Below are 26,131 nucleotides of genomic sequence, written 5' to 3'. Positions count from 1 at the left end.
TGCACTTACTAGCACTCACTATAACTAATATCTGAAGAATCTATTACTCAAATAAGGAATCATTCTATGTTTATTAGCACTAGTTAATTTTTAAAATTGTTCAAATTTTTAAATTTGATCCTAATCATATTTTATACCTTCTTCTTTAAGTAAATGTACTTTGTTATGCACAATAAAAACTATACAAAGTAAGGGTGCATTGTTTATCTTGACATGCCTTTGTAACTTTTAAAATAACAACTAGAAAACGTTAAAATTTTACAGGATGCAAACATTGGTAGAGGGAAATTTTTATTATGCTCTGCAATACCACCAGATTAACAGTCTTGCCAACTCAACATAAAGTTATTGTTTTCAAATCCCACTACGTCATATTGTTAAATATTTCAAATTTACATAGTAAATGAAAACTTATATTACCATATTAACTATTCAGTGTTACAAAGTAAGAGTGCTATAGAGTGTTTATGATACTATAGCGCTCTTACTTTGTAACACTGAATAGTTAATATTCCATCATAAACATTTCAAGCTTGGAAACATCTAGAACAGTAATAACAATAGTAAGATGGACGGGGCATTGTACATCTAAAGTATCTCAGTATCAAATACACTTGGGTCATAGTATGATGCGCTTCGAATACATGGAAAGAGGGTTAGGGGATTTTGAAAATTTGATTGTTTTCAAGGGGTTTTATTTCGAAAAAGTGCTTAGTTAAGTTTCACATCAAATCACAAAGATGGTTTTCAATAAGCCTAAAGGTCATAATGCCGCTTACAGCAATTTGAGATCTCAAACCACTGTGAAAACATGAAAAACATGAGCAGAGATTGCTATACTGCTTAAATTGGCGCATTCGTGGGAACTTATTATTATTATTTTTTACTTCTAAAATATTACAGAAATACTTTATCGTAGTTATGATTACAACAAATTATTGAAATTACCTAATTCTAAGCAGTGTTACAAACTTTTACAATATTGCTCATAATGTTACAAACGGTTTGAGACATCAAATTGCTCTTAACGGCATTATGATCTTTACATTTATTGAAGAGTGTTGATGTGATTGAATGTTACATTTAACGAAGTAGTTTCTCTAAGTGAAACCTTTTGAAAGAAGTAAATTTTTCAAATCTGTTGTAACTTTGTATATATTAAAATTTCCTAATATCATGATTAACAATAAAGCACATTGGATGGACATTGCATCATCAGTCTCACTTGCGCTATTACTGTTATAAAGGCTTCAAAATTTGAGTATTTTGTTGAAGTTTGTGATACTGTAGAATCCTTAGTTATACTGAATAGTAGATATACTACCAACGTGATCAAGATGTTGATTTCTATGATTTTGTTCGAATAACATTCAATGATGATATTAGATATTGCTGTATATTGATGGTGTTTATTGGTACTTTTTTAAAACTATCTATTGAGCCTCGGCATCCAAGCGAGCCGCGAGAGTACGAGTTTGTAATGATCGCCAAACCAACATGAGTCATTCAACTGTCACATGAAGATAAAACTTTACAATATTGTCATGAATGTGCAAATACTCGTATAAAGTTTTGTACCTGTGGAAAATATGCTTACTGAATTATACTTGAGAAACCATCTTTAAAAATTAATATTCTTTAACATAAACCATCTTTGTTGCAATAGAATATCCAAGTATGTACTATAAGTAATATTAGTGAATGAATGTTGTGCAAGAAACATGTGTGTGAATAGAATTTCACCATAAGGAAAGTCTAAGAAAGCAGTGGTCTAGATGATGTTCTTTGTTATGGGATAGTTTGATGTATTAGAACTTCTTCTTCTTCTTCTTCTTCTACTACTACTACTACTACTACTACTACTACTACTACTACTACTACTACTACTACTAATAATAATAATAATAATAATAATAATAATAATAATAATTCAATTTTTCGTTGTTTTGGTATAAAATATAGATAATAAAGGAAACATAATATCTTGACATAATGTAATCTTTATTTACCTTATTGTACATAATTATAAGTAGTGATGAGCAAATGCAAGACCAAGACCAAGACCGGGGTGGTCTTGGTCTTGATCTTGGTCTTGCACACCCAGTCTTGGTCTTGGTCTTGCACTGGAACCTTCGGTCTTGGTCTTGGTCTTGGTCTTGCATACCCAGTCTTGGTCTTGGTCTTGGTCTTGCACACCCAGTCTTGGTCTTGCTTGCAAGAGTCTTGCAAGTTTTGCTTTTAAGAAATCTTATGTTTTTCATAGGTAAATTTTACTCTGGATATAAGGGATAATAAATTCTACAATGCTCCAATAGTAACGGAAATACAATATATGTTTTTAAATGTAACATACTTTATCTTCGTGTAAGTATGATAATAGTGTACAACATAAGTGATGACCTTTATTTTTTTATTGGGTGCCCACGCTTCGCTAATCTTTTTACATTTTTTAACAGATCCAACACTCCACAGGTTCCGAAACTGGGGAGGCTACCCCTGAGACGAATGAAAGAAAATCAAAATGGTACAGATAATTGAAATACCATGAAATGCAAAATTATTTTTACACTCTAAAGGCGTCAGGTTTTTCTTTTCAACCACATTAACTAATTTTTGTGTTAAACAAACTTATAATTAAATATTGAGATTTTGTTTTACTGATTCCAATGGGGCAGAAACATGGACATTACGCAAAAGCGATGGAAAAAATTACAGACTTTCGAAACCTGGGCATGGAGAAAAATGGAGAGAATTAGCTGTGTTGAACGGAAAACGAATGAGAAGGTGTTAGAAATGTTAGCAGTAGGAGAAAAAAGAAGAATTTTAGATATTGATAAGAGGAGAAAGAGGAACTGGTTGGGATATTGGCTGTGGATGACGTGCTAAAGGGTATGGTGAAAGGAAAGAGAGAGAGGGAGAAAAGGAAATTGTAGTTGAAGGAAGATATTAAGAAAATTGCTATATTAAGACGAAGAGACTATCTGAGGACCACTGTATATCGAGGTTCCTCAGTTGCAGCAAGCAACCAGCCGATAATGGCAGAATAGCTTTGGTGATGGTTATGATGATATGTTTAGCATATCGACAAAAAAGAGAGAAAAAATAAAATAATTATTATAATCAAAACTTAATATTTTAGAATAATTTAAGTGAAAACTAAAAACGACTCATCTGTCTGTCTGTCTATGTCTTTTCTATAAACTCAATTTGTATAAATACTTTTGACCTATACTAGAAATACAAAATAACGACATCAAACTACAAGTTATTTAAAATAACTGTATAAAATCAGTCTCACTTGTGAATATGGATTACTAGCATCAATTACAAACTTCGTTGGGTTAAATTTTAAATAATAATAATAATAATAATAATAATAATAATAATAATAATAATAATAATAATAATAATAATAATAATAATAATAATAATAATAATAATATGTTTCGTTAATCAGTCACTTTTCATTATTACTAAGCGCTTTCTGATATCGGTCATTTTCGATTATTTTTATATTTCTCTCCCCCTCCTCCCCAAGTTGCGGGGCTGAATTTGGGTTTAAACGGCATCAGAAACATCACTCTTCATCTTAGAGACACCGAAAACTATGGATTCGGCACTAATATCGGTCATTTTCAATAAATTTATATATCTCCTCCTCCCCCATGTTGCAAGGCACGGCATCGGAAGTGTCACTGTTCATCTCAATGACCTCGAAAACCATGAATTTGACATTTATAATAATGGTCATTTTCAATAATTTTTATATATCTCCTTCTTCCCCCTTCCCCAAGTTGCGGTGCTGAATTTGCATTTAAACGGGATCGGAAGTATCACTGTTCACTTTCGTGGCCCCAAAAACTATGAATTCGACACTAATATTAATTTTCGATCATTTTTAGATATCTCTCCTCCCACCGCCAAGCTAGGGGCTAAATTTGGATTTAAACAGCATCGGAAGTGTCATTGTTTATCTCAGCGACCCCGAAAACTATAGACTCCACTCTAATATCGGTCATTTTCGATCATTTTTAAATATCTCTCCTCTCCCCGGCCCCTAAGCTCCATCGTCAAAGTGATATGACAGAAACCATCTCAGGTCCGAAATTCATCTATGTTGAAAATGTGATCGAGATCGGTTGGGTGGTTCAAGAGTTATTAAGTTTTATTTATTTTTGTACACTTCCTCTCCCCTCCTCCTATCTTTAGTTCTACTATCAAAGTGATATGATACAAAACACCCCAAGTCCGAACCTCATCTATGTTGAAAATTTTATTAAGATCGATTGGCTGGTTCAAGAGTGATGAAGTCACAAATACAGTCACTTATACTTTTATTTTTTACATATATCTCCCTCCTCCCCATCCCCTATGTTGCACCGTCAAAGTAAAATGATAAAAATAGTGAAAGGTCTGAGCTTCATCTATGTTGAAAATTTGATCGAGATCGGTTGGGTGTTTCAAGAGTTATTAAGTTTTATTTATTTTTATATATACCTCCCCCTCCCCTCCTCCTCTCCTAGGTTCTACCATCAAAATGAAACTATAAAAAACTTTCCAGTTAGGCACCTCATACATGTTAAAAATTTGATTAAGGTCGGTCTGGTGGTTCAAGAATTATTAAGTCACAAACTTAGTCACTTTTATTTTTATTTATTTTGATTTTTGTATACCTCCCCCTCCTCCTCCTCCCATACGTTGCTCCTTCAAAGTGAACTGATAAATAACATTCCAGGCCCAAACCTGATCTATATTGAAAATTTGATCGATCTCGAGCTGGTGGTTCAAGAGTGTTCAAGAGATTGGGAGTCACAAGCATAGTCACTTTCAATTTTATAATATAGATTTACTGTTGTTGTGTAATGTTATATCGCTCAATCCCCGATGTGCCGTATACCTAAGGAGGCTAAAAATTATATGAATAAACAATTATTCAACGTATAAGCATCTGCCCATGAAATCAAACTTGCGGTCACATGCACTAAGTTTTTGTCAATGTCATGAAAATGTTATTTCGATATTAATTTTATGAGCACACATTAAAAATTTACAACGGATGCTTGAGTCTCATAGCCAAGGCCATACTCATGTAGTCAGCACCTATGGTGTACGGAATTACCGATGTTCAATACTACATTTCTCTTCAGTTTTGGAAGAAGAACACCACTAGTATGCTTTGAAATGAAATGAAGTATCTAGTTTAACGTCCCACAGTAATGCACCAACGCTAAGGGAGACAATGGTGATGAAAAAAGACTGAAATGGTGGAATGAAGAAACTAGAAGGAAACGGAAAAAACCTAAGAAAACCCACGCACACGATGTTTGTCCACTAAAATAGCTTACATGGCGCAAGATGACACCTGTGTGGCTTGAGAACGAGCAATATCTACAGAAAACGCGAACAACCAATTCAGGAAACGATATACTGTAGCTATATGCTACAGGGGCAGATCGACTCGCACGGATTGCATAATACTACTGGGAACACATTCACTCTAGTGTCACTTTTACTGAAGTCAAAATATTCAAGTAAAGATGTGATGAATTTTCTCCTTTTTATATTGTATAAAAAAATTCAAGTAGTACCAGTACTTGTGCAAGACTCTTGCGCAAGAGTCTTGGTCTTGGTCTTGGTCTTGCAGGTATGGTCTTGGTCTTGGTCTTGTTCTTGCACACCTTGGTCTTGGTCTTGGTCTTGCACCGCTATTCGTGGTCTTGGTCTTGGTCTTGGTCTTGGTCTTGGTCTTGCATGCAAGACTCTTGCAAAAACTGCAAGACCAAGACTCTTGCGCTCATCACTAATTATAAGTGGTAATGCTAACAATGAAAAGTTTTCCCAAATTGTTTGATTACTTGCTGTTGATGAGTTATTTATAAATATTCAGAAACAAAAAGTAAGGAGCGTGGTAAAGAGCCTTAAGAAAACTGTGGGACATTATTATAATTATTTTTTATTGTCATTAATATACATTTTCATTTGTCAGTTTATTGCTTGTTGAAGCTACTTTGATCTATGTTCTATATACCATTTCATTATGGATAAATTATAGAAGTTAAAATAAAATTACAACATATATCGTAAGTACTTATGATTATTTTAATTGTTTACGTAACAAGCATCAGAGGTTATTTTTTCCTAATGTCATTCAATAAATACTATACCTCGAAAGACTGTTTCTAAATCACAACATAGTATTTTTTTACTCATAATATTGCTTGTTTCCACCACATGTCTGTGAAACAACATTACTCAGTGAAATAAATTCAGTGTATGTAGCTAATATCGATCTAGAAATGTATATTTCAAACACAACAAGCAATTATATTATTATACCTCAGCTATTTTCTTTTTAATTAAAACTTACTGCACACATTCAGTGACGTATGCAGAATTTCGTCAAGGGTGGTTTCCTTATTCGTATGATGTATCTCTGTAAATATATATATATATATATATATATATATATATATATATATATATATATATATATATATATATTCTCATATTCTATAAAATCTCAAGATATTGCATTGTGGCTGATATAGAGATAGTACTAACCATAACTCAGCCGTGAAACAATAAAAATTGATTAAACAATAGTAGGCCTATTATATAGTTGAATGAAAATTGAAGATTTAAATATACTGTATGACAACTTTTATATGATGGTACATTGCATGGTTTGTAAAGTGTTTAATCTGTTGAAGCATTAAAGTATTGTGTTGATAATAATAATTAAATCTAGACTTAACTTTACAAAAGTTTAAAACACAAGCTACTTCTTCAAAGGACTCTTCTCTACTGCACGATCGAAACAACTGAAAGAGTCCAAACAGTAGAATTGATGTAGCATTCATTGTATCGGAAACGATACCGTGTTTAGAAAGATTATAAATACCACAATAGATTAAAGTTTGTTATTCAATGGCATAACAACAATAAATTTGGAAGATGGTTATGTAAATTCTAATCATGTGATCAATCAATAAAATATATTAAGAAGCATTTAATTCAAAGTAGTATAATACTAATCCTTAGAGATTGCTATTTCTGACATGTCGAACGCCACGCATCGTTTTTAGTAGACTTCCTATCCAACGGAAGTAAGTTTTTTTTTTTAAAAAAAAAAAGAAAAATAGCCCAAGTACATTTAAAAAGCATAGGCCAGACATTTTTTCTTCTCTTCCGATAAGCAACCTACAAAGAAAAGAGAAGAAAATATAATTACGAAATCCAGTTTTAAGAATTTTTCATATAAAATCACAAAGGAAAATAAAGTCTTTATTCATGTAATTGGTGTGCCTCATATGCAAAGTACGTGGATTTTTGCAGTTCCTTTTCTGAATCTAGGTTTTTATGAGACCTGACATACAACTTAACAAGGAATTCGAACTGAATTAGTTCCATCGAGAATCGAACCACATCTCTCACACCGAATATAGGATCAGTAAGTATTTAGTAATTAGGGAGGTCCCTGTAGACGAATGAGAGATACAAACAAATTCTGATGGAATAATTATTAAGTATGGAGAACGGACGAAACAGACAACTTTAAGACAATCACACGAACACAACGTTGTGTTATACAAGCTCAGAGCAGGTTTAGTACTAAGTCTCGTGAACAAATCAAGAATAGGGAAGATTTGGAAATTTTTCAGACTAAAGTAAGCAAAATTATAGTTTGTATTGATAAAAGTAGTATAAATATTCATTCTATATTTCGTTCAAACTAACAAGGTCGAGTTTTCTTCTCTAATGAGAATATAAATTAATTTAAGAAGAAAAACTATAATTATCTAATTGTTTAAAATAGTAGTTTATTATTTGCAATGCTTTAAAAAAGAGTAATGCAACTATAAGTGCAGAAATATGGAATTTGTAATCACATCATTGTAAACATGTAATAAAATTTAGGTTATTATTAATAAATAAAAATATATTTGAATATGCAAGCAAAAAATAATAATTATAAATAAAAATACATCACAAGACAGAGAATGTCGAAATATATTAAGAGATAATATAAATATTTTAAACTGAATAACATTATCCTTATCTTGTTGAATTCTGTTTTAATAGAAGTAGTTTAATTTTATGACAATGCATGTTGCTGATTTGCGCTATAGTCTACTAATGAAGCAGAAGATAATAATATGTAATAAAATATATAGTATACCAGTTTTGGAACGACATTTTTATACTCATATTCATCGTTCGAAACACAAAAATTAAATGGAAGTAAACTTTCCTGATATTTTTCGTAGACAGATAAATTATTAAAATGCACATTTTGAAAAAGCTGCTATTCAATCTTCCACATACAAAAACCGGCGTCTGACAAGGATATGAACACGTGACACTTCAGAAATTTAGTACGTTATCAAATGTAACTAATCAAATGTTCAATAACCCTTTCGGACCCAGTGGCCAAAGTGGCACCCACGGGTTTGTCACTTTTTTAATCTGCTCCTGTGTGGACACTAATTAAGATATCGGGATATTTTTTGTGCCAAATATGGTTGGACCATAGTTTATCATATTAGTTTCTTTTTCTTCTGGGTGTCGAATTTCTTTCTCAAATTTGACCCCAGTCAAACATTCGAGAATTGTTGAATTTCGAATTTTCTTTTTCCCCTGTAGCTTCCTTCGTTGTAGAGAGACCGACTTAAGACTTGTCACGTAGATACCTCGAATGGATACCTAATTGTTGACATCAATTGGACGGGCCTGTAGGCAGTGTTGCCCGTAAATACAAGTATAAATATTAAAAATACAGAATATCGTTATATAATGTCGCCCGAACAATGGGACTTTTTTGTTTACAATTTAAAAAAATCCTGGACCGCTAGATATTACATATTGATTACTTAAGTTCATGAATGACACTCGTATATATAAAAATTACATTTCATACAATTATATATCATATTCCTTTATATTAATATCATTTTCTTATTTGTTCTAGTTCTTATAATTAATTTTATTTTAAATATTCATACAATCCATCGATGCAAAGTGAAGGCACATTCAAAATACGGTATAAAAGTTATTATTTTTAAGTTCTTTCAAGGCCATTAATACTTGTCATAAGTCAGAAGTTAACAAAATCTATATTATTTTCTCGAGCATAACTAAGAAGATTTTAAAAAAGATATTATGAAGACATTCATATAATTGTTCTTTGGAACGAGGAAGGATCAAATACATTATATATTCAAACAACATTCAAATTACAAACGAAATATCGATAATGTTTACAACCAAAACAAGATAATCAACATCATAACAAAAACTAACACAAATAAAGAAATTATTATATTAAGAATTAATTTTAAAGATTAAATGTCATTCATGATTATTTTGGAAACAACTTCAGAAGGAACCAATGTTTTAACTAACTGCATCCATTTATTTTTAGTACATTTTGAAGGACGCCAAAACTTAAGTTCATCAATATTGCGTAAACCCAAAAGTTTACCAGTTTTCATGCCCATTAGTTCGAAAACTTTTGGATTATTTTGTTTGCTACATAAATATGGTCTTATACACTGGACTTTTACCACATTAAAAATTAACAGTTATCAGAACTTTGATAAGCATTACTCATATTCTAAATCCTTTTATTATATATTATGAAATTCTTATCAGTGATATTTAATTTGAAATTTCGTTCACACATTTCTGAAATGAATGATCATTATTTTTTTTTATAGATTTCAAATAAAGTGCAAATAACAAACGAAATCATAACGATATTTACAGTGAAATATATATTCAAACAACATTCAAATTACAAACGAAATATCGATAATGTTTACAACCAAAACAAGATAATCAACATCATAACAAAAACTAACACAAATAAAGAAATTATTATATTAAGAATTAATTTTAAAGATTAAATGTCATTCATGATTATTTTGGAAACAACTTCAGAAGGAACCAATGTTTTAACTAACTGCATCCATTTATTTTTAGTACATTTTGAAGGACGCCAAAACTTAAGTTCATCAATATTGCGTAAACCCAAAAGTTTACCAGTTTTCATGCCCATTAGTTCGAAAACTTTTGGATTATTTTGTTTGCTACATAAATATGGTCTTATACACTGGACTTTTACCACATTAAAAATTAACAGTTATCAGAACTTTGATAAGCATTACTCATATTCTAAATCCTTTTATTATATATTATGAAATTCTTATCAGTGATATTTAATTTGAAATTTCGTTCACACATTTCTGAAATGAATGATCATTATTTTTTTTATAGATTTCAAATAAAGTGCAAATAACAAACGAAATCATAACGATATTTACAGTGAAATAAAACAAGAATCAATTGAATATATTCTTTCGGACGTCACAGCATTAGCTTAAGTTACATGACCAATGAATTCGTTTAAATTGTATTGAAAGTCATAAATCGGAATACAGTATTGCGCGTTATTTGCTTCCGCAGTTCTTTGTTTCCTATTTTGAGAATTTTTACCATCTATGAAATTTCTACGAAATCCAATTCATGGGAAACTAGATCTAATGATTACATGCTTCTTAAGTATAGTACGACTACTATTACTGTTGCTACTAAGATTAGGTTCGGTTACACGATTACTATTACTGTTGCTACTAAGATTAGGTTTGGTTACATTACCGGTAAAATTAGGTTCAGTTCTCATTCTTTTTACTCGTGGCGAATTGTCATTTCTCCTAACAAAGCTGTACTTGTTCTTTCCACGATAATCACGGTAATTTGTCTTACCACGGTTTCTGTTCCATGAAGACTTCCTCGGGCCATCCGATGTCTCTCTGTCATTCTTCTTAGAAATAGTCTCATCGCTGTCAGGTTGATAATTTCTGACTTCTTTCCTTTTCTGTCAACCCACTCTTCTCTTCGCCGATTGTTTTGACTTCCATTTCTGTACCTCGTTCTCTTTCCCTGGAACTTATCTCTCCGCTTGCGATCATATTCATCGTCGCTGCCTTCCATGATTAGCCTAACAACATTATCAGAAGTAAGTTCTTTATTTCCACTTGCTTCAAGGATTTGCAAAACAGGAACAGAATCAAAGCACTGTGAGTCATTGTTTGTCTGTGAACTATCACTGGATGGAATATTGAGACAAATTCTGGAGTCATGTTGATTGTCTTGGGAACAACCATCGTTCTCAGCATTCTCGTTGTTTTGATCCATTGCACTCTGCTCTGTATGCTCATTAACTTTAGCTTTAACAACTTTTACGGAATTTTGATGTAAAGCCTGCCTCAATATTTGCGCAATCTCTTGGGCTAATGGCGGGTTTGTTTGCTCAATCAGTGTCAGTCGCTGAGCAAATTGTTCGAAAAGTTCAGTTATCTTTGAGGATGTATTAGCTATCTCTGAGGATAAATCCATTTCTATATTACCACTTGCTTCATGTGTATTTTCACTTCCATTAACACTCATTTTGATATTTCTGAAAATTTTTGTTCCACTCCTTAACAAGGTATATTCCATGTTGATGGATTTGATAAAACTGCTACGTAATCTTAAAATCAATCTAAAGTTAGTTATTTAGGAGATTGCTTACTTATCTTCTCACAAATCTCCAGAAATCCTGCGGCGGAAACCACCAATTTATATGTAACGCAATTCGTGTCGGAAACCACCAATTTGTAATGTAACTTATTTTGTCAATTTTATATAGCGTTACACTATAGCCCACAGTTCGAATATTTGTAATCTAATTTACTATTTTACCAAAATTCACTTAAACACTCCATCTTGATATTACCTTTTATTATAATACGTAATGAAGGAACCATTTACACATTTTAAATAATATACATGTAGATTATACAAGATGGATCCTTTGTTATATCATATATCTCTCGTTGCTATGACGACCAATAAGACACATCGTCAGATTGCTATGTTAACAGAACATCAAAACATCAATAATAATATCTGAAGGAAATTAATTAAAATTTCTTTTTATATTTTCTTCTTCTTCTTTTAGCTAGCTCGTGCATATTTTAATAGCACATATTGCCCGTAAATACAAGTAATAATATTAAAAATACATATCGTTATAAATTTTAGATACATTCCTTTTTGTCTCTGTTATTTCCCTCTTGTTGTCTACATTAGAACAAAAGTACCACTGCCTGAAAGCCTTGTCCTTAGCCTACACACCGAACCATAAAAAGTTTCAGTAGAATAATTAGGGAAAGTACAGTTGAGGTTTATAATAAACGATGTTCTGTAAATGGTAAGAAAATGGTGAATTTCTGAGGTAGAATGAGATATATTTTTAAAATTTCATGCTTACTTTGTTAGATATCGCTATGATACTTGTAGGATATATTCCTGGGGTACCAAGGTTTATTTTCAGATAGTTTGCTCTGTCTGATGGCAGTGTTTCCAGCCAAAACAATTAATTCCCGATTTTTGGTGAAATATTCGGAAAATTTTCCTTTTCCCTCTTGCTGGCTACATTGGAACAAACGTACCACTACCTGAAAGCCTCCTGTTTGGCCTACAGAACGCACCATCAAAAGTTTCAATAGGATAATTAGAGAAGCTGTAGCCCCGGCATATCTGTTGATTTTTGCTTCTGATGCGTAAAAAGTGTCAAAATTTCATGTATTTCATGACAGAGATTTTTCTCTTTCTCTCTTTGTATGGCAACCAGTGACTTTAGGTTTTTACTGTATCTTGTCAACACATCAAAGAATTTTTCTGTTACTTGGACCCATATGGCAACAGTGATACTAGATACAAAAAAATCTTGAAATTCTGTTATGGAAATTCTGTTCACCCCTACATTTCCCTCAATAATTTACCACTCGTTCGCAATACTGCAATGTAACTTACACCAAAAAATAACCACATCCCTTTTCTAAAGAACAAGGCCTTAACCATATAAATCGGGTAAATAATTTTTGAACACTAAGTCACTAACAGGAAATGTAGGAAAAAGCCAAAAATGACCTGGGTCCGAAAGGAATAATCGCACAATTTTGCTCGTATATGTACAAAGAAACAAACGATTTGTAAGTTACGAGGGCTCCGCCTAAAGTTCTGTTGATTATTTCAATAACCTGCAACATAAATCAATAAATAATAGTTGGCAGAAAAAACACAGACATGTGAAAAAAAAAACAGAAAAAAGAACGATGTTTTTTATTGAAAAAAAATCACAGAAAAAAATCCGTTCTTTTACAACACTAATCGCCATAGAACGAACAGTACGGCTTAGCGAGTAGGGCCTAATGGCTTTTTGATATGAATTCAGCGCCGAGGAACAGATTCTATCTTTGATCTTAATAATTTACTGCAACCATAGCTTAAGCTGTACTATGGTTGCAGTCCCTTTAAAAAAAAAGTATCTGATAAAATTTCTGTTTTCATCTTAGCAGTTAGTAAAGAATACAATAGGAAACTTAAGATTCTCTTCTTTCGCTCTCTGTCAAATTCTTTTCATTTCAAACTTTCTCTCTTTGTTTAATAATAACCCACTTCCAATAACTGTTTTTCTATAAATTTATTCAAAATTGTTTGAAACCTGATTTAGTGCCGCTTCCATTCAAAGAAATAGTTAAAATATTTTTAACTTGGGTTCTTAGAAAGATAATTGTTTGTTCTTATATCTGTTTGAATTAGGAAAACGTTAATAAATAAAACGTAAATTAAATGAAGTTAATTATATGAAGTAAATTATAGAAATGATAGCATTTTCTTGATGTACTTCAGTTTTACATTAGTTATACACAGAGTACATGAATTGAAAATTGTTCATGAGGCATGCCTTACTTTTGTTTTCTAATTAGTTCCACATTAACACTTAGAAGTAGTAAAATCTTGTTGATATGTTAAATCAATCAGCATAACATGAACATGCACTTAGATTTGTATATAGCATTATTAACTTCAGGCATTTACCACAAACAAGTTAGATTTGCTTCACAGTGTGAAACTGCGGCAGACTTCCAAAGTATGGCAATTCAATAATTAAACTTCAAGTGAAAGGGAGGTAAACTTATATGGAACAATAGGCTCTTATGACCGAATCGTGTGCGTAGGTTTTCTCGGGATTCTCCCGTTTCCTCCCACTTTGTTCATTCCACCATTTCATTCATTTCTAATCATAACCGTCTCCTTTAGCCTAGCCGGCATAACAGTGGGACGTAAAACTTAAAGATATCATTTCTTTTCATGACCGAATCATACAAATTGAAGTAAAAGAAAGGGCATATACAAATGTAACTAGTTTGTATCAATTCATTTGAACATATAAAATTATAACAATAATATTTTAAAATAGAATGATGTGTTTCACTACAGCAAAATAAAGAAATACAGTGGAATCCGGTAATCGGAACATGTTTAATCCGAACAGGTCGGAGAGGAAAGTTTTATTTATTTATTTATTGTTTGCGAAAATATGCAGTTTTAGGAAATTAATAACTAAAAGGATGACCAACAGCTGACGAATTGCCGACCGCTGCAGAGTGAACTACACAAAGATAATAATACCCCTAACAGAAAGATTTGTATCTACTGTGCGTACTACACGGGGGAAAATAAAGCATCAAGTTTTTCCAACATTTTTTACATTTTTCCAGCGCAGTACATATACTGTAGACAGAAAACGTGTTCTGAAATACCATACACTATGTATTACAACATAATAAACCCTTTCACTCGCTTCAAACCGCGATTTTACTCTTTTCCGGCTAATCTGAACTATCATGTAATCCGAAGAGGGTTCAGTTCCAATTAGTTCGGATTAACGTGACTTCGCTGTAAATACATAAACAAAAAAAGAATAAAAAATATATTAGGTCTATTATGAATTATAGAAAAGAAGTTTTAATGAAAATGTTTTAATTTGGGAAGTATAAATATGGAAATAGACCATAGTGTACGAATTTTAATAGTGCCTTAATTGTCTCCTATTTACTTGTAACCGTTTCCTTCATTTCTAAAGGATTATTATTATTATTATTATTATTATTATTATTATTATTATTAATAATAATAATAATAATAATAATAATAATAATATTAATAATACTACTACTAATAATAACAATAATAATACATTATTAGAACAAGCATAGTTCCGGAGTATTGTATTTGGTCCTGTAACCCGGTTCTTTTGAAGGTGAGATAGTGTATTGAAAAAAAAAAGTATACTGTAAGAGTTATGTATGATGATCTGTGCACACGCCAACTGCACCTAATTTAAGCCCTGTTCGCAGTCACAATGAACCAGGATACAAATTCAACAACTTAAAAGTACGTCAGTTTTATCTAGTTGATCCCGTACTCATTGTTTACAACTGTAGGAAGTGTTTCACAAATCAAAGAAGCATTACAATACACAAATTACTAATATTTAGAAAATAGTACTGACTGAAATATCAAGAATCTTCAAAATGTATCCATGAAGTTCAGAAGTTCTCTTTAGATGAATTATGTCTTTATACATCCAGACGATGAATTACTCAAGAGTGAGAAACATGCCAAAACAGTAAGGATGCTGTGAGAGAAGTTAACTTATTGTTATGTTTAATATAAGTATGATGTGATTTAAAATAATTATTTGTAATATTAAAAAAAATATTTTTTTATAAAAAAATAATTTATAGCCAGAAAATAAAATATGTAAAGTTAAAAACAGATAGGAATATTGAAACGTAACAATAACATGTGATGTATAGAATAAGGAAGTAAAAGTGCGTAGCCTTGTTATATAAATACTGAGCTTAGAGATCATAAGGTAGAGCTTGCATTTTGGTTTTTAGCGAATTGTTTTTAGAACGCACAAGAATAGTTACCACCATTATGGACTTTTTATTTGGCATAACGTGTTTTTTTTTTTAGATGTTTGTGGACTGATATTTTGATTTAGACATGGTTGATTGTGATTAGGATGTTTTTTTTTTCGACAATCAATAATTTATTATTACACCAAAATGTGTAAATTTGATACTCCACTATTACTACCCATTTGTATTATTAGTTATACATTAATTAAATTTATTTAAAATCACTAAATTGCTTTAAAATTATTAAATTGTTAAGGCTCCCATCAATAACGTTGTGTTTATTGTTTTAACTATGTAAATAATCTTTTGCATAAGCTAATGGAACTAATTTTATTAATAGGATTAAACATTCCCCTTTACTTGTGCCTTGAAATAGTAAAGAGCAAAATGTGTTAACTGTATTATTATTTTAATATTATGCAATAAATTTATTAGCTAACATTTTATCATCCCTTTTATTTCAATATACATATATATTTAATAGCGAAATATTCATAAATAATATTCCAAAATATCTTATATATAAAAGTAACAATATCTTTATTTTTAAGGTACAAAACATTATCAATCATTTCACTATTCATAATTAAAATGAAATTTCAAGTTTTGCAACCAAAGATTATGATCTTTAAGTTAAAGGATGCGAATAATTAGTGAAAGTGAATGCTTATGAAATAATTGGTGGAATGAGAATGTAGGAGGAAGCGTGAAAACTCGAAAAAAGTACAATGTTATTCAACACAATTTTCGAGTGTTCCGGGAAAGAATAAGGGATCCCTCGCACCAAAGGTGAGCGTTCTATCACTCAGCCACCGTACACACATAATTCAGTTAGTGAACTGTATAATAATGGGGACACGGGGGCTCAGTGGTAGAGCACTTACCTCTAATGTGGGTTCCCTAGGTCCATGACCAACCAAGAAAGTTTGTTGTGGACAGGGCCGTGCCTTGGAAAATCAGCGCCTGGGTCGGGAGTATACGACGGCGCCCCCATACATATATTCCAAGCATTTTTTCCTATCTTTTTTCCTTTTCTCTCCTGAATTTTTCGCCCCCTTACTTTGGCGCCCGGGGCCGTCGCCCCACTCACCCCCCACCGCACGGCCCTGGTTATGGATAACATCGTGTCTGGCTTTTCTCGGGGTACTCCCTCCCACACTCTCATTCCACCAATTATTTCATCATCACTCACTTACATTATAATCTGTCTCCCATAGCCTACAGGACATGATCGTGGGACGTTAGACTTCATTTCATTTCCTTGAAGTGTAAAAATAATATTGTACACAAACTGTTCACACACTATTCACATTGAAATGTGTAGTCATAAGAAAACATAAATAACATATACAGTATATGATACATCCCTATGTACTTTTTAACTTCAAGCTTTGGTTTTAACTTACAATTCAAAGATATTGCTATTTTAAACATAACATTAGCTTTCCTTATATAACTTGTTCAATTATAACTACTTAAGCTTAACAATGTATTTTGCTTAATTTATTTTACAGATTCCAAACGTTCAAGTGATGTTAGCCTCCCTGGTAGTCCCGAAGATCCATCCAGTTCTAAGAGAATTCGCACCGCTTTCACCAGCACGCAGCTTTTGGAATTGGAGCGAGAATTTGCATGTAACATGTACCTGTCACGGCTAAGAAGAATTGAGATCGCCACGTACCTCAACTTATCGGAGAAACAAGTCAAAATTTGGTTCCAAAATAGAAGAGTAAAATACAAGAAAGAAGAGACAGGAATTGGCCGTGAGAAATGTTGTTGTCTAAGAACATGCTCATCTTCTAGAAGATCCCAACAACAAGCTCTAACAAAACAGGAAGACCAAAGCCAACCAATGGAAGATGATGAGTGTAAAAGTGAAAATTGTATTCAAAAACTTCCAAAAGGATTAAGTTCACCAGTGGAAAATTCTCCGAACTCAATGTTGTTACAAAAATTAGCTACAACTTTTGCCAGTAGCACAAGTGATACGGACAGAAGCACTGTCACCACAAGTGCTCATACTATAAGTGCTCTTACAATGAGTGAACAAGAAGCGAGTGACAATAAACTGCAAAGGCGAGACTTCCTTATTAGTCAATCTTCAATGAAACCGTGATAATGAAACTACAATATTCTACAAAATTGAAACAAAGACTGAAAGAAAGGATGTACGCACGTGGGAGCTAGTCACTTTAATTAAACATAATCAAAAGTACGAAAACATATCATAATCGTAAGAATTTTGCCGTTACTAACAAATCTCTCGCCTCCAAAATCGAGAAGTTACTGAGGAACTGTTGTCCTTTCTAATCTCTTCGTCCTGATGTAACAATTATATTTTTTAGTATCCTCTACTTCTCAGGGTTGTTAGCGTAAATAGATCGAATTGAGTTTCGGTTCTGGAATCGAAACCAAAATAGATTTAAACACAAACCTTTTCAATCTCTGTAGTAAAACCAATTTTCCGAGAAATTCAACCTTGTAACCAAAATTGGTTTTGTGAGAAAATGGAATTGAAACGGAAGCAATATATTGGAATTAAAATGGAAGCAAAAATATAGAGAAGAGCGGACTAGGTTTTGTACTCAACATCATTTGTAGAATGTAACAATTTTGGCAAATAATGATGTCAAAATGTGTTTCAATTCTCTCCTCGAAACCCATCGAGGGGCCACGGTAGCTCAGTGGTAGAATACGGTATTCACCTCTGACGCATGGGATCCCTGGTTCGACCCTAGCTCGCTCGAAATTGACTTTGTGGTGGACATCGTCGTATGTGCGTGGATTTTCTCGCGGTTCTCCCATTCCCTCCTACTTTCATCATTCTACCATTTTATTCATTGTCATCATCACTGTCTCCTTTAGCCTATAGCATAACCGTAAGAGTGAAACTGAAATATTTAATTTTAATTTCGAAACGAAATATAGTTTTCAGTTTTGTGAACAGAAACAATATGTCGGAATGTGTTTTGCTTCTATTCCTAAGGCATTTATGATTCCGTTACCACTAACAATCTCACTTCTACCAGTTTTAATACTTTTCTTTCATTGTACCTTTCATCACGTACCTTTAAATACATTTTTTCTCAGTCTTTTAACTAGAGTCTCTCTTTTTTTATATTACATCCGATATTATTCCATTCTTCCGTGCTTTTCCCAAATACAACCTTATTGTTCCGTTCCAAAGAAATGAAGCTTATGTTACACGAACAAATGTAATAGAATATAAGATGAAAACACCCTTATTAATGTAATGAAATTACAAATAATTTTTATAGATTTTATTTCAAAGTTAAGGGAGCAAATATCTTGAGGAAGCCTTTATCGTTCTTCAGAAAGAGATTGTGTAGCAAACAATTAATGGTAAACAAAGGAAATAAATCAGCAGAAGTTGCTACCAAATTGATATTATCAAAATTAATTTCATGTAGCCAAATTATTTGAGTTGTATAGTTTTCAATGACTAAATTCAATTTATACATTTAGACAGAATTTAAAATCACCGTCAGGGATGGTTCTCGACTATGAAAGATCTATCGCTGATAAGAACTGAAGGCACTTTCAATTAAGCTGTTAAAATTTAAAAGAATCAGTTTTATACTATATCTTTTAAATTGAAATTAAATTAAAGATAAGTAATAATTATTGTTTCTTTTGTATAGCAATTTCATAGTTTTTGTGACATGCGATTCACCGATGTAATTTGTATGAAGAAATATAGCAATAATTGTAAACGTGAGAATTTCTGTTATCTGTATGTTTAAAAGCCATTCAATACTGAGTCTATATATCCTTTTCGTCGAGAAATTTATTGATACTACCACTATTCAAATGTATGTTTCAGTTTGGGTTTCTTTTATGTAATTATTTGAAATGATCTTCAAGATTGATTGGGGCTCTTATTCTGTGACTTATGTTTAGAGCTACAAAGTGAGAGTACAGAATGCTCGAAAAAGTGTTTCATTCTTCCTGGACTTAGAGTGAATGGAAATATTAATCGCAAATTCATTAGTATTTTCATATTAAATTGAAACAAAGTAGTTTTTCACTTGTCTGTGATATCTTGAAGCTATAAACTAGATAATAAAACTATTCTTTAGTCTGTGGTGTAACAAATTGTATTTAGATAACATGCAAACGATAAGAATAATATTTTTACTATTTTCGTTAGCTCTCTAGCAACCAGATAAACACGTAAGAAAGTTATTATCAATAGTCTTCAGGACTAAGAATCTTCTTATGAATAATGTGGACTGTATCGTTATTTATCACATCACAAGACAACTATATTTTAGTGCATATCTTAGAATAATATTAATTATAAGATAAGCAAGAAACGACAAAACAGTTATGATTTTTGAATGTACTCATAATTTTATTTAGCATTGTCGTACTTCTGTTTATTTGTTGAACTTTAAGCCGAAATGTAATTGTAAGCTGTTTACTTACTTGTCAAAGGAGTTCTAGGAAAATATTAAAATACTTTTATATCGGTCATTTGTTAGGTAAGTCATTTCCCCGGAAATTTCAATTGTACCAGAGAATAATTTACATACAAATAATATGGACTGTATCATTTAACGAAATGATGTTCCAATTAGGTTGATATAAAACATTCAAAATAATATTTAAACTACAATTTGTTTCATAATGTACATTTTTACGTATAATTATTATTATGTATGAACCATAGCAACTGCTTTCTTCTTTCTTAATGTTAGACAACTTTTGCACAGATGTAAAGCTTATATCAATTTGAAGTGATGACTAAATGACTAATTCTCACGTAGTACTGGAATAGAACACCAAATACATCGTTTAAGGTTTCAACCAATCATTAATATAGGATATTTGAAAGATACGGCACAAACCAACATAGTCCAAAAATTGTGATGCAGATTATATAATAGCATTCCAATGTTTTCATAGGAAATTTTAAATATAGCAACTAGAAAAGGGAAACAATCACTCAATAATAACAATTTATTAAAGATCTTTTTTAAAAGTAATGTTTTTTTGTTCTATTCTCAGGGATCTTTCAAGTTTTTGAACTGTGTTGGTTTTGGCCGGCACCGTTTATAGTTACAAATACTATACGAAAATAGAAGGATCTAATACTATTTTTAAAGCTTAAATTTGATGAATAATGTAATACTGAGAAATGTACGAACACTGTTCAATTTACTATAAAAATTTTAAATGAATGAGAAAAGCATAATATGGTTTGTAAACTTTTCACGGAAATAATAATTTAATAATTGACATGACTTCTATGTTCTATCTGTGTTTCTAATTAATTTTAAATTTATATGCTTACGTTTCGGAAAACTATCAATGAGCAATATACTCGTATTGTAAAATATATCTGTATGTTACCTACGAAAATGTTCAGTGAAGAACAGAGGAAAATTAGTCAACATAATAGCAAACAAACCGCACAAAACAAAATAGGTCCAAGGAATATTGAAGATATACCTAAATGTTCACAAGAAGACACATTCCCAAGATTCTTACCTATTCTTAAGATAACTGATAAAATCTTACTAATTCATAAGATTTTCGTTGTTTTGTCTATTGCTGGTTCATTTAATCAGTAATACAGAAAACTACGAAATCATATAATAAACTAATACGTGAAATAATTCGGATCAAAATGTATACTTGTATATTGAACAAAGGAGGAGGATTAAACCTAATAATTTATGACACCATAGTTATGTAATAGTCACTAATTATTACGTATTCTTGAAATTGTATCGCTGATAATTTATCAGATGTTTGTTGTTTAACAATTGCGTAATTGAAATTTTTAATATCTTAAACAAGTTCAACATCTATAATTAAATAAAATCAGTTTTTGGTATTCTACCGTGTCTTACTTATTTTATTATAACTTACGTTCAAAACGCACTAACTGCGTTTATCGTCAAAGTCAGTAGGGTATTTACGATTTTATTTCGGGGGGGATTTATTAACTTTATTCTAGGAAGTGTGAAAATTTGCAAAATATTTCATTTACTTAAAATAGTAAATAACATTTCGAGGGGCGCTTAAGCCCGGAAGCCCCCTTAAATACGCCACTGGTCAAAGTTCTAAACAGTCATGATTCTTCGAAACGTAAGCTGGTGGATTTAAAATAAGATAAAACACAATTGAACACACATACAAAATCAATCATTGAAATATTCATGCCGTTTCCTGCAATTTTGTAAATACTGCAATGAGATAATTTGTGTTAATGATTAAGTTATTAAATGGACTGTAAGAAATTCTATTAATTACACCGTATACTTTTCTTTATGATGGTACTAGATAACATTTCCAATAATAATTGATAAAGCCATTAGTAATACTCGTGCGAACAATCCTTTAATCATGTTTATACTATGAATAATGACATGAAATTGTAACTTTAAAGTCTTACATAGGAGCCTGCAATTTGGCAGATTCTTAAACAATAGCATTATTTAGAGGCCTTGTTGAAGTGCTTGTAAATTTAGTGGCCTTTAGATGTTCTCATGAATGTATAATAATGACTTTTCCTTTGTACAGGGATTACATAAATCTTAAGATGAAAATCATATTTTTATGTATTGTATTTATATTATATGTAAATTGATATTTTTGACACGAAAAATTAGAAGCACATTTAGAAAGTAATTAAGGAGTTCTTTTTATTTCCAAAATCCTAAAATAAAGAAAGTACATTTGATTATCAAATACAGTGTATATGATGCAATCATAAAAGTAGTGTGTTTTTAAACATACACTGTCAAATTTTTATTGAAAATAAACTTGTACAATTTATTAGAAAATTTGCTGCTATGATATTTCGTCATTAGTATTGCAATATGTCAAGTTTTCGGAAGAAAAAAAAATATTGCTGTAACCAAATCCTAATCCATTGACATTAAATGTATGCCAGTGTAGAAATGCGTATTTATCCTGCTATAAGGTGACTCTGAATATAAAACAACTTCCTTCTTCAAGAGGCTTCTTGAGAATTTTTTTAAAAGATATTCTGAATTATCAACATTACAAATTGTTTTATTGATATAAAATATCATACAATACACATCTCCCCAAAAAAAGTAACACTACTATCTTAAACGTAAACCCATTAGTGGTTGCATGAATTAGGCTAATAAAAGAACAGATACTGGTAAAATACGGTACCGTAAGTAATAGATATGATTCGTAAATTTAAAAAATACGGTACCGTAAACAAAAACAAATATCTACCGACTTCGAATATAAACTAAAATTATTATCAAATACCAGTATCTATTACAATTGGGAAGGATATCAGTCAGGGAGACAGGTCGTGGTGTTTAGAAGCAATTACTTACCAATTTCGAATCAGGAAACTAATCATTATTAGGAAACTAAACCACCAATGTTTAATTACTAGGCTCCGGATTCTTAGGTTCGAACCTATTTTATTCCTGTACAGTGAATGCAAAAAATTCGTGTTTTCTTTACATTTCAAGTTGCTAGAAGTAGAACTATATTAGTTTTATAGGACCTAAAATGTCCTAATTGGGGGGTTAGGACCTAAAAAATCCTAAATTAGCTTTTAGAACCTATAACGTCCTAAATGATTCCTTATAGTTATTGTTAACTTGAAAAATACTTTCAAACACGTAGTCAACCAGTTTTCAACAATGCAATAACAAGGTTTCCTTCGCACAGCATGTTTCTTTGCAATTTGCGGCTGCGATTGTGAATAAGCGGGGCAGCAAGTTTATTTTTAGCACTACTACTACTACTACTACAGTACGACAGGCCATACATATGTTAAACTATATTTCAGCTATCAAAAAAAAGTCCAAGGCAAGAAGAGTTTTATTATTTTTATTACGCAGAATACTGGTTAGCGTAAAGCTTACTAAATTAAGGTTACCATTTAAGTATGAAATAGCTAACGAAGTGTTTAAAGTGTAGTAATATTTCGTTTTCAGTAATATAACGCTAAAAATCCTAAACGGTGTTTTTAAAAACCTATAAAATCCTAAAATGCAATTTTTAAAATCTTAATTTGAATTTTTTGGAACCTAAAAATCCGAAGCCTATTAATTAAGCCGATATAGCGTTTTTCAAATGATAAGTTACTTGGCCATGAGTGGGCTGTTTTTTTTCTCGAATCGCAGTTACACAGTGTTGTCAGTTTGTGGCAATTGACAATATATAGTGACTAGAAATATCGTTTTACTATATTAATTGTTAGCTTTTGCAAGTAGAAAAATGAATTATGAATACATATGTTTAAACCGAATGTTTGTACTATATCAACTAGTTATGATACAGACTTTTAAATGTTTCCGTATAAAAATCTTTAGAGTACGTTGTCTTTATAGCTCCTAGCAGATTTTGATTCAAGGTTTGTTCAATATTTCTCTCTCATATGAAATCGAACCCGTAACCTGTGAGATGATTGTAAACAAAATAACTTACTAACACTACTTAGAATCTCTTTACTTGCAGATGTATATGTAACTACGTGTTTAAACAAATATTTTCATATACATAAAATAATACAAGTACTGTAAACAAGGAAATTATATTCTGTTTCTTTCGAAAAACATTTTTTGAAACAAATATTTATTTATCTTGTATAGGCAATGTGTTGTTTTTTTCTTCGAGTTTCACGTTTGACTATTTTACGTGTATCATCCATTTCTCCCTATCTCTTTCCTTATACTGAACATGTGAGCTCATGATTGCTGAACAAATGCACAGGCATCTAAATCGTATCATACATTATTGCACCCAAAACAAACTTGACTTCATCGAGATGCGGAGAACTGATACAATTAGGAGGGAACAATGCTTCTTACTTTCAATCTTATAATGTTCCTCGAATTCTTTCTTAGTAGATAAAATTCGTATTGTGTTTTCGTGAGCTACAGAAAATGTATTTAAAAATAGTTGTTAGTTTTATAAGTGGTTCCAATAATTCTTTTAGAGTTCATTTTTTCTTTAAATGTAAGAAATTCAAATCAGAGGGACAAAGAAACTTAATTTCCCAAAACTATAAAAGCAGGGGATTTAGAGTATATTTCGTTTGTGTGATTCATCTGTAGTCTTCTCTAAACCAAGGAGGAGGCTGACCTCGTAGCAGAAAAACTGGGGATGATCCTCTGCACAAAGTATAAAACAATTACAAGAGAAGATTTTATGAAATAGTGATTAACAAAATTTATAACCTGTTAGAGTAGGTGACGTTAGTTGTCAGCCAGCCCATCAAATGAGGTCATTGCTATTTGGCGTGTATTTGAAGTGCTTAGTTGCCACACGTGAACAAGTATGTTACAGTGACTTGTGAGTGGTGTAGCGTTTTGCTGTGTTTCCTAGCGTATTGTAACTCACAACGTACCTCCGGCGTGGCAAGAACGCATTGCAGACAGATACATCCTTTAGGTGGGAAGCGTGCCAAGATAAAACAAACGTACTCTATAATACATTTAAGGGTCAGGCTAACACAGCGACAAAATTCACACTATCACAGATTATCGTGATAAGAGGATGAAATAAACGACAAGCTTTTATCAGTTCTAATCGAATATATCAAAAGACAATTTAGTTCATATTCATATTCCCAGCTCAGACATTGAATATTCTAAATTTTATTCGAATAACTTTTTGATATTATGAATAATGCTGTCAACTCATTTGGTACAACGCTACGTGGAGAAAGCGCTTGAAGGGAAAGAGGATTCCGCAATCTGGCAACGCTGCGCTAAATATCGCGTACCTTTGGCTACTGCTCATGATGTATCTCGTCTGAAAAGAGCTGTAGAATGACATGAGGATAAGGTTGCCAACTGACCAGTATTTTTAGTCAGGCTCAACTATATATTTTAAGGTTTAAAGTTCAATTATTTGTTATCTGTCTTGAGGATTATGAGTGGGAGCCGGGAATTTTATTTTTCAGAGATGGCAACCCTACATGGGGACAAAATAATAATAATTGATCTTAAAGTAATGACTGGGGCCCGGATTTTTAGTGGAGAAAAATGCTCAATTTGGTGGCTGGAAAGGTGGAAAAAGGAGCATTTTTGGTAGAAAATTGGTGGAAAAATAATAAATCAAATATACTATAAATACTATTTACTAACTGTTAAATGAACAACCAAAAAAATTACATGGCCTTTAAAGTTTCTTATAACACATTTTTGAGAACTTTGGCTCTAAACATTTGTTAAGTCCAAAAATATATGAACGGTGTCTTGACATCTTACTCCGTTACTCCATCAAGAGCTGAAATAGAAGAGAATTGAAGTTGATGACAGTCAACATTTGAATGTTGGCAA

At 31.6% G+C, this 26,131-nt stretch overlaps 1 protein-coding gene across 1 annotated transcript in view; it reads left to right on the top strand.

Moving 5' to 3' along the window:
- LOC145680978 (GS homeobox 1-like) overlaps positions 1 to 22,478 on the top strand; it is a 53,003-nt gene extending 30,525 nt beyond the window's left edge. Inside the window, exon 2 of the mRNA XM_081752219.1 lies at positions 17,333 to 22,478. Within this exon, the coding sequence (XP_081608345.1) occupies positions 17,333 to 17,934 (602 nt within the window). The 3' untranslated portion in view covers positions 17,935 to 22,478. The remainder of the gene's footprint in view (positions 1 to 17,332) is intronic.
- Positions 22,479 to 26,131: the final 3,653 nt, after the last annotated feature.

Source organism: Thermobia domestica, chromosome 3, assembly GCF_964235325.1.
Source record: "Thermobia domestica chromosome 3, izTheDome1.hap1.1, whole genome shotgun sequence".
Lineage (NCBI taxonomy): Eukaryota > Metazoa > Arthropoda > Insecta > Zygentoma > Lepismatidae > Thermobia > Thermobia domestica.
This window is presented reverse-complemented; position numbering and strand designations above follow the sequence as displayed.